This window comes from Aptenodytes forsteri, unplaced genomic scaffold (genome assembly GCF_000699145.1).
Source record: "Aptenodytes forsteri isolate BGI_AS27 unplaced genomic scaffold, ASM69914v1 Scaffold193, whole genome shotgun sequence".
Taxonomy (NCBI): Eukaryota; Metazoa; Chordata; class Aves; order Sphenisciformes; family Spheniscidae; genus Aptenodytes; species Aptenodytes forsteri.
Window position 1 is genome coordinate 1343577 of NW_008795405.1, and position 10188 is coordinate 1353764.

The 10188-nt window shown below is 41.5% G+C and overlaps 1 protein-coding gene across 2 annotated transcripts; it reads right to left on the bottom strand.

The window, feature by feature from the left end:
- Positions 1 to 272: 272 nt before the first annotated feature.
- FAM161B (family with sequence similarity 161 member B) lies at positions 273 to 10182 on the bottom strand. Of its 2 annotated transcripts, XR_657644.2 has the most exons (9): positions 9957 to 10182; positions 8213 to 8775; positions 5845 to 6182; positions 5331 to 5458; positions 4869 to 5036; positions 4275 to 4374; positions 2736 to 2866; positions 2300 to 2491; positions 273 to 1064 (listed from the first exon to the last, which is right to left on the bottom strand). XR_657644.2 is itself a non-coding variant. In XM_009280695.2 (8 exons), the coding sequence occupies exons 1-8, from the start codon at positions 10091 to 10093 to the stop codon at positions 2401 to 2403; spliced, it is 1656 nt and encodes a 551-aa protein (XP_009278970.1). In that variant the 5' UTR covers positions 10094 to 10182; the 3' UTR covers positions 1474 to 2400. The 2 variants fall into 2 exon arrangements, 1 of the variants encoding a protein (XP_009278970.1); XM_009280695.2 differs by lacking the exon at positions 273 to 1064 and having other exon boundaries at positions 1474 to 2491.
- Positions 10183 to 10188: the final 6 nt, after the last annotated feature.

A 10188-nucleotide genomic window follows, 5' to 3' on the forward strand; every position in this document is an offset into this window, starting at 1 on the left:
GAATGCTTTTAGTTTATATTGCTCCCTAGCTGAATGTAAAGGTAGTGCTGCTGTCATTAAAGGTATTGTAATTTGGAGGCTCTTGCAGAAGCTCCACCAGGTACCTGTGAATCAGGATCTGATGTGGTTTGGCTACCACCTCATAAATTGATGGGAGATGCTCTAGTGAGATGTCTTCTTTACTACAGTATTTTTATAGGTCAACTGAACAGGCTGTAATTCCTTTAACTAAAAATAACAAAATATTTCATAAAATGCAAAATCCAGAGCGAAAGTGGAAATTCTTTATTTCCATACCATTTTTGAGACATATTAAGAGATTACAAATCTCTTTTAGGATTACAGAAATGTAATCCTACTTTCAGAACAACACTGTTTAGCAAGAAGGGTGCTAGTGAGTTTCAGTTAGTTTGATGCTTTTACTTTCATCACCATTTGAGCAATTTCTGTTTAGGGACCAATATTAAGACTTGGATTTATCTGTTACTGTATTCATGCATGTCACCTTAGTATTTGTTAAAGGGATACGGCGTAATACCATATATTAATTTAAAGGCAAGCCTTTGTTCCTCCTTTCTTAAGGTTTTCTTTTACACTTCACATACTTGGAAATTTCTTTTTCCAGCATCATCAAGTAGTATTATGGAAAGTAGCAAACAATTTTAGTAAATACCCCTTAAAATGTATGCATTAAAATTTCCCTCCCACTGCTCCAGATATACCCATATAAGCCTGATGGGCTTTAGGCCACAGACTTGGAGCATGGAAGAAATCTTCCTCCCTTCCCCTTTCCACGTGACAAGGCATGGTGACAATATGATTACGTCACTGCTCTTTTCCCGCGGACACAGGAGAAAGAACAGCCTTTGTGTGTCCTACATAATTAAACCTATGTAGAAACCGGTACACTGGTAACAGCCTTCCTTGAACCCTCTCGGGTGCTTAAGCCTCTTGTCCGTGTGGAAAGCCTCTACAGTGACGGAAGTATTTCCAGCCTGGTGAAGGGCTGCGTTTCAATCTGTGACACAGCACTCAGCAGATGCATTGCGTAGAACGCTCTTCAACTGGAAAAGGAGGAAAAAAGGAAAAATACAAGCCTAAACTTAGATTTGTTGGAGATCCTTTGGGTCAGTAAGGAGGACTGCTGCAACCCAATGCATTCAGCTATGTATCAGCATGAATTGATCTCTGTGGAAGTGTAACACAGCAGCCTGAAACCCCGGGTACGTAAATTCTTGGATCTAGTACTTTGTTATGATCAAAAATACCACGATCTCAGTTTTATATCTTTATCTAATGTGGTAGCTCTTACAGGTACTGTATTTCTGATTTGATGGTGAGGTTTTGTTGTTACAGTGTAAGGAGAAATGGGTTGAGGTAACAAAGATGAAAAGAGACACATCTTCCGTTTAAAAAGTGAGGAAAAGAGGATTGATAAAGAAATTGGACAATGCAAAAACATTGATAGCCATTTAAAAAACTTTTAATCTCAAAGTGCTCCGATATCATAATTCTCAGAAAACATTCCAGGTGGTAAGGGTTTGTATTTTTGAGATCGTTATTACTGTCAGGTAAAGGAAGACCACTAATGTGTGAACTATACCATTTAAGATGCCCCAGGCATTTGAGTGCAGCATGCTGACAGGTAATACCTAATCTTTCTTCCACCAAAGTCCACCTTTGATATCACAGTAATTGTAGAATTAGGACAACAGCAATCCGAAGTGATGCGTTGTTTAATTACAACCTTCTTCATAATTTTGGTTGTTTTTCAGGCCAAATTAATGACCTAAATTGGTAAGATGTTAAAACAGTTTCAAGTAATGAAGTATGGGAGATATTTTAATATAGAAAGACTATTGCTTCTTCCTAATGGGAGGAAGGAGCAGAGCTGGTAATGAGTGAATGAAGAGTTAACACCAGAGAGGGACTTCCCTCTGAGTCTTCTCCCAAGGTAGGTCAAATCCTGCAATTTCTTTTTTAGAAATACCTTGTTTAAAAGCATTCTACCACACGTATGTATAAACCAAGGTTTAGCACACTGAAAGGCATTCTCCCCTTTCTGTGTGCTTCCGTGGCATGAACACAAGGAGCTGACACTAGAGGCTGTACCCCTTCAATCTTCTGTATCTGCTTTTATCCAAAGATAGTGCTTCAACCTTTTTAACTTCTTTGTTTCCCAAACAGGGAACACTTGTGAAGACTAAGGAAGGCTGCAGGGTTTGCTGGGTTGGATAAGACGTGTTCTAAACAACAGCTGGTCTTTTTTTCCTTTACTAAGTTCTCACATCTCACTTACCCCAGAGCAATTCAGCTAAACCAGAAAGTTCCCGAGGATTAACCTGGAGAATCTTGAATTAAAAAAATCAAGAGATGATCGCTGGATTCTTCTGCTAGATCTCATGTTGCCACTTCCTTTCCGCTCTGTTCCTCTTGAGGTTCTCCTTCCTGTACAGTACAGTCGTCCTTTTCACCCCGAGAGTTCGGCGCTCTGCAGAAATAGTGATTGTCTAATACCAGAAATGGTTTGCAGTGCTTACTTGCTGCTTTGCCCCATGCATAAGAAATAGAGTGCAGTCATAGGAGTTAAGATAGAGAAGCTGCGATGCTTAATAAGACGAGGGAAGTTGATTTAATTTTGCCTGCACTAGATGATACAAACCGGAACGCTTTCACGAACAAGGAAAATATTTCTACTCAAAGGCAAAAGAGCTGTATTGCATTGTTTTTATTACCTGTGAACACCAGATTCTTCTTCCAGCAAGTCAGTGGCATCTTTCCCTTTTTTCCTTACAAATTCTTCGCTTAGCCCAACCTGCTGGAGGGTGTGTCTGTAGCGACGCTCTGCTCCTTGACGAGCATCATGCTACGAAATCGAAACTTAAACAGTAAGCACGTAGAACTGGGGCTTCCCCATAATGCTCAAGTTGTTTTAAAGTTCATGGCTGACACTCCTGATGAGAACAAGAGGACAGCAAAGCCCCCGTCCAGAATTTTTGTCATGCCTGCAGTACAGTACCAAAACTGAATACTAGGAGAATGTCTCACATCTCTCAAAGCCAGAGCTCACCTTTTCCTGCTTCTGTTCTTTTTTTCTTCCTTCTTCTGTTCTCCTGCTTCTACAGCATTCCAGTCCTACCAGCCTAGCATATTTGTGTCCGAGTCCTGACTCTGACACTCAAATTGAGAATATGTGCAAAAAAGGGTTGTGAGAAATTCTGGAAACATGTTTGCTTATAATTTGTAAGCACTAACGACAGTGGAGGTCAATAAACGGGGAGCACCTGTGAAATAGCTTCATATCAGCTCATCTTTAAGAAACTGAAAACCAAGCGTCCTGGATCCTATATCCTCACTGCCTCCAAATAAACCTTGCAAATTAATGTAGTCTGAGATGACGGTTTTCCAGAGGGACTGGCCAGTTCCTGAAGATTAAGGTATTCTATGTGGAAGGATAAAAATCTTGTCTCAACATGAGTGAATGCTATGGATACTGGTGAAATCTTAGCAACCTGACAAACAGGAATGTTACCAATATTTATCATACAAATGTGTTCTCTGCCTCCATTGACCACTCATCTGAACAGAAAGTCTGACCCAGGAAGGTACTTTCTATTGAGAAATCTTAAATCATCATGTTGTCAATGTATTGTCACTACGTCTCTAACCAGGTATGTCCCTGTAAGGAGACAGAACTGAAAGCCAAAACCCCGGGGAAAAGATACTTTGTAGAGAGTAAAGATTGTATCTACACCTCAAGGGCAATAAAGATGTGCAGATGGTACTGTGTGGTGGGGGAGATGTGCTGAACGCAACCCCAGATAGCAGAGCTTGCAGGCGATACAAGCGACGTAACTGTCATTAATGTTTTTCTAGTAGCGCTAGAGGTACAAAGAAAAAGTGCTCAACTGGAGAGGGTTTTAAGAAAAAAAGTTTAAAATTTGGCTATGGTATTCAGGTGCAGAATAGGTATTCATGTAATTTCTGGTGTGATAAGGCCTTAATTTTGATCAGACCATATATTTTGATTGCAATATATACTAGGGACTGGAAAGCTTTACAACCAAGAAATGAGTCTGAGTGTTTTTTCAGGTGGTGGGAAGGAATTTAAATTATACTTGCGTGGCCTTCCAGGTGTTATTTTGAGTGTAGTCAAGAGACTACGCAACCATTTGCACCTTATCTGTGAATTAACTTGAGACTAGATTTCTTAATGCCTGTCTTAAATGAAAGGCAATGAAACCCAGAAACACTCTGGAACTTTGACCAGTTACCTTGGTGACCTGTTCAAAGAGGTATGGTCTGTTCTTGACTCGCAGCTGCATTTCTTCCAGCTCCTTTCTGTATTCCTGTGTTCTCTCTCTCATATTTTGCCTGAAATGGAAAAGTTCCCTGTCTAATACAGGTTCCTTCTGACTGTAGCTGATCAAGAATGAGGAATTCTCAATAACTGTGTTGTCCTTTAATAGCTCTGGTAATTGTCTTGATTCTGAACGCTGGGCAAAATGCTGCTATTGCTGTCAAGTTATGGACCCATTAGCAAAGCTTTACTACTACAGTGTAGGCAGAGAACCTACATGAACAGTGTTCGTGTTTTTAGAAAACCTTATCTTATGTGGGCTTTACCAAATTATACGTTTCAGTTGGCTTGTTCGTACAAATTAGTTTCTACAAATGTTAATCTAAAGGAAACTGTTCTGTATGGAACGAGTGGAATTGTTAAGAAATCCAAATGAATGTGGAATGGGTATCACAGCCAAAAAAGTTAGGCTAGGAATGTTCTTAGACCCAATTCCTCCTAAAGAATTACCTGATGATCCCCAGTTAGCAGAGCAAATGGCTATTTCTGTGCAGAATAGGATACTGACCAGTTCTGTTTCGACTTCTCCTTGTGTGTTTCCTCCAGACTTTTATGCGGATCCAGGGCTTTTGCTCGGCTGTTCACTGACTTTTGGATAGCTTGACATTTCTTTTTCTGTTTCTCCAGCCAATAAATTCCTTCTTTGTCCCCTTCCTTTTTGTTATCTTGGGAGTATCTATATAGAAAAAAGTTATTAATGAGCTCACTTAAGACTGCCATACTACATGCTAGCAGGGAATTTCACTTTTGTAGTCCTCTAAGGAGAAAAGCAAAATGTCAGACATACGAGTGTGCAGCTCCCAAATCAACTGGGAGGCAGGGCAAGAATTAGAAAAGAAAGAAGACAGAGAAACATTTAGGAAAAGTATTGTTGATGTAGTTGATGTGATGAGGGAAAACATTGACTTTTTTTCCCTCCATTTTGGTCATTAGTTGGTGTATGGTCTTGTAGACAAACTTTTCTACTTACCTAATAGCAGATTCCCTTTTTCTAGCTGCATCTGTAATATGCACTGGAAGGGTGTTGGAAGAGAGAGAGGAAAGTCCAGTCAGAGAATGACTTTTTTTCAGTGAAACCTTGGAAAGTTGCTGAGAATCCTGAAAAAAATGGAACTTCATTCAGTGTATTTGTTCACAGTACAGAATCCCCTCTGTTCTTTGTCTACCAAAGAGAACAGTTGGGGTATGTGGGCAATGCACTCATTCTTCTCTCTTCCATCAGTAGGGATTTACATGGGAGGGGCTAAGGGATGAGGGGAAGGAGACGTGATTAGGAGTATGGAAGGGTGGCTGAGCCTTCGCTGTCATAGCTCATCTCTTTGTGTAGAATTTTGTTCCCTGGTTTGTCCTAGAATTCTGCAGTACTCCCAAGACAAGGGCAGAGGTCACAGGACACTAACCATCCATAAATAAATGCTATAAATTTAAGAAGGTGCCATCTTGATCAGAGAAAGCAGTACCACAGAAATATCCAGTCATCTCACCTTTATCTTTTCATTAGCCTGCCTCTGCCTGCCACGGAGATTGGAGGTTCTTAGCTTGAACGGCTTATTACGAGTTGCCTCTTTGATTTCTTGTCTCCTTACTGCTTCCCTCTGAAATGCCCAGTAAAGTCCTTCAAAATCCGGTATTGTTGGATTGATCCTTGGCTTGAAGCTGAAACTTTTGTCCTGCAAGAAGCCAAGTCTCTCCTGCTTAGTTTTAGTGGCAGTTCGGGACTGAGGCTCCCTCCGACAGTTGCTAGTATCTATAAGAGCTACGGAGCTCTCAAGCAAATCCTTGGCTCTCATTTGAATGCGGATTTCTCTGTAGAGTTCAGCTTCTAATGAATCAAAAGCAAAGCAATGAGAAGAATATGAGTAACATAAAAGGCTGTGAAATTGCCACTGCACAACTCTAAACTTTTCTTTATGATGGCAGCTACACATATAGGAGAGACCAGACATCCTGTGTTCTCCTTCCCCACTTTCCAGCCTCTCTCTCCTCTGCCTCCCAGGAAAATGTTCAAGGATACCTGAAAAAAACACGTCTCTTTCTTAGGCATTAATCTCTAGGTATCTCTTTCACTTATCAGAGAAAGTTACTGAACAGGCCTTCTCCTCCTATGCCTGTTCTTAGGGGTACCAGATAACTTGTGCCCTTTGTCTTGCAGACGTGATGTGTTAATCAAAGTTCTACTTTTCATACAGGACTTTATGTCATTATGTTGACTGTGTGATCCAAATGGGCTGTTCAAATATACTTGTAACGGATGCTGGCTTTTCTGTGTAATATCCAGCAGTGTTTGTCTATATTGGAAAAGATTTTAAGGAGCATTTGGTGGATGGATCACGTCCTGTGACTTTTGTGACAAACTTTCCATGGAAAGAATGTGCTTCAGGGTATAGTGTCAAACTGAGTCCTTGCCTGTGCGGCACTAAATATTTGAGAAAATGCAGACAAACAGTTGGCTGTGGGGGTTTTTTTTGCTTTTAGAAAAAATAATCAATACTGCTGTTTGCAAAATAAGACTTTTTTTCAGTCTATTTATGTTTGCATTGACTGAGGTATGAAATGTTCATTCCTCCTCCCTTCTCATATACCAGATAGAAACAGAACAATGGCTTGTCCTTTGCTCTTTTTTACCTTTCTAATCTATTTAGTTTAGTACACCACAACAGAATGTTTTCTGATGAAAACTGAACTGGTGTATACTCAAGAAGCAATCGGTGGGAAACAGTAAAAAAAAAAAAGGGGGGTGAGAAAAGCAATGAGAAAAAAAAAAAAAAAAAAAAAAAAAAAAAAAAAAAAAAAAAAAAAAAAAATCAATACTGCTGTTTGCAAAATAAGACTTTTTTTCAGTCTATTTATGTTTGCATTGACTGAGGTATGAAATGTTCATTCCTCCTCCCTTCTCATATACCAGATAGAAACAGAACAATGGCTTGTCCTTTGCTCTTTTTTACCTTTCTAATCTATTTAGTTTAGTACACCACAACAGAATGTTTTCTGATGAAAACTGAACTGGTGTATACTCAAGAAGCAATCGGTGGGAAACAGTAAAAAAAAAAAAGGGGGGTGAGAAAAGCAATGAGGGTTATCAAGGGCTGGTTTAGTTCCTATATTCAAGCGTGAAGTCTGTATTGCTTAGTTCAAACTTACAACTGTGGGGGCTTAAGCCATCTGAAAGAAATTTCCTTGGCTGTCCCTCTGACTAGAATGGTCCTGGCACCTACCTCCCTTGTTTTAGCACTTAAATAAGGAGGTGGAGAGCAAATGGGAAGTTAACTGAAAACATCAGAGAATGGCAGGAGAGACTGCACTACTGCACTATCACTTAGAACCGAACTAATTGCCTGATTTGGGCTCAGGAAATATTTTTCTCCGAGGGGTCCTGTGCAGCACAGATCACTTGGGTGGGAGTAAAATTGTCAGTTTCAAGATACTGCATGCACCTTGGACACTTCTGGCACTACATCTGTCTTCATGCTTGTGCCACAAATCATCTAACTCCCTTTAGCATAACCAAAGGTATGGAATCCAGTGCAGGGAAGGATTCCCAAACTGTCATGATTTGCAGCAAAAGGGGTATGGAAATCTGTCTGAAGAGCTCAGTGTACCCATGTGTGCTGGGGAGTGGCACAGAACTGCTGCTGCTGACACTGATACAAGACTACTAAATTTAGGACACTCTGCTGTAAGGGTATCTAGATGAAATGTAATGACCGGTGATGCAGGAAACACCAGGGGATGTAATGATATTGGCTTTACACTCCAGGTAACACCCTATGGGCCATGATCCTACTTCCCAGCATGGAGACAGCGAGGGACAGGCAGGGAGTTGTTTTTACGGGAAGAGCCCTGGCATTTTACCTTTGAGTTTCTCTCCAAGAAGTGGTTCATAAGTAGATTTAGGAACTTTTTTACTGACTTGCTTCTGTTTGGAGCTCTCATTTGGGGTTGCTGCCGCCAGGAACTTTTGTCTGATAGCTTCTTTCTTTTTCTCCTCCTTCTCCAGGAAACTGAAGGGCCGCTGGGTTGAAAGTAGCAGCTCCTTTCTTTTCTGTGTTGCTATTTGCCTACGGATCTCATTCTGTTCCATTATTTCCTGATAAAGGGGCAAAAACACATGGGCAGGTACAGGCTGTGCCCGGAATTGTTTCTGACATTCAGCTTCGTCCTGGCTTTGCCTTTTGTCTCTCTGTTTGTCTAGTTCAAGAAACACATATGACTTCATCAACTGGGACTTTTTGCGAGCTTCCCGCAGTGTCATTTCGAAGGGCTGAGGGATGGTGATGGAAGGAATCCAGGGAGATGAAGCACTTTTTGGCCTCAAGCGGGATTTAGGAAACAAGTGAGGCTTTTGCTGATCCCAGGTGCTGTCCGAGGTGAGGTCGATCAAAGAACTGGACTGCCTTTTGTTACCAGATGTACGACTAAGACAAAGACATTATGAAGGAGAAATAAGGGAAATTGTTAAAAAACAGAATTAAAAGAAGGGAGACATTGTTGATTAAGAGGCACTGTAGGCTGAGCTGGTCATTAAAAGACAGGCCTAGGGCTTATCGTTCTCGGGCTCTATATTTTGCTTTGCTACCAAAGTTCGTGAGCAGAGCTTTGCTTGTTTTCTGTTTTCCATGTATAAAATGGCAGTTATGCCTACTTAGCTTTGTAATGCAATTTATTACGCTGCTAGCACTCTATTGCCAGAAAGGCCACAAGTAAACCAGAAAGTTCCAACTTTAGGGATATCTAGCTGATAGCTCCTCAACATAAAAGACAAACTCAGGAGAGACAATAAATTAAGCACAGAGATGCACAAATCCAACAAACAGTACCAAACACCAGAATTCTTAAGACGCTGATTGAAGGGCCATTGCAAGGTACTGTTTTAGTGCAACACTTAAGAGGTTCAGCTAGAAACTTTGTAGCCAGTAAGAAGTCCACATAATTGATAATAAGAAAAAAACCCAAGATTATCATGGGTCTCATTGAAATAGCAAACTTCTCATAGGATGTTTGAGGGTGATTGTGAAACTGAGTAAAACTTATGAGATATTTAGGGAAGGAATAAATGCAGGTAAAAGGAAGGATCAGGGTGGACCAAGAATAGGAAAGTGGGAAAAAGGGAGGAAACAGAAGGTGCCGGTCATGTGTAATCAGGCTCCTGGTCAATACACTTGCCTGGTGATTGCTGCAGTCTATTCTTCTTCATAAACTAACTATTTCCTTTGTAAGAGCATGTGTGTGTGTGATCTGCTAGCAAACTTCAAGCTGGACTAACCACAGAGAAAGACAAGAGGTCTGAGAGCTAGATGTTGGAGACACCACAGCTCTGAAGACTGGCCGCTGGGTAGAAACGTGTGTGATCTGCTAGTAAATTTTAAGTGTGACTAGCTGGCGAGCAGGAACAGGATTTGTGCTGTTCATGTTTTATGTGAATGCTCCTTACGTGGGCACCTGCTGGCCCCATCCTCCCATCTGTGAATATGTTTGTGGCCAGCATGTTGGTACCATACACGTGCACCTTGGGGACTTCATGCTCCGCCTTGTCACTGGTCAGAAGCAGCAGGAATCCCCTGCGCAATTTTGCCATCCCTACCAGGTACCATCCTACCTGAGAGCCTCCCACAGCTTGTCACGCAGGACTGCCGCCTCCTGCCTGAAACCCTCGAGCTCCTCATCCTCTTCGGATACCCCGAGGTCACCCCTTAAGTTTGCCTGGGGTTCTAAAGGAGACTGACGGCCTCCCATCCCGAGAGGCCACTCCCAGCTCCTCGCCCGGTGGCGGGAGACACCAGAGTTGGTCCGTTATGCAGCCTGAGGGGATGCCGTGTCACCTGGAAGAA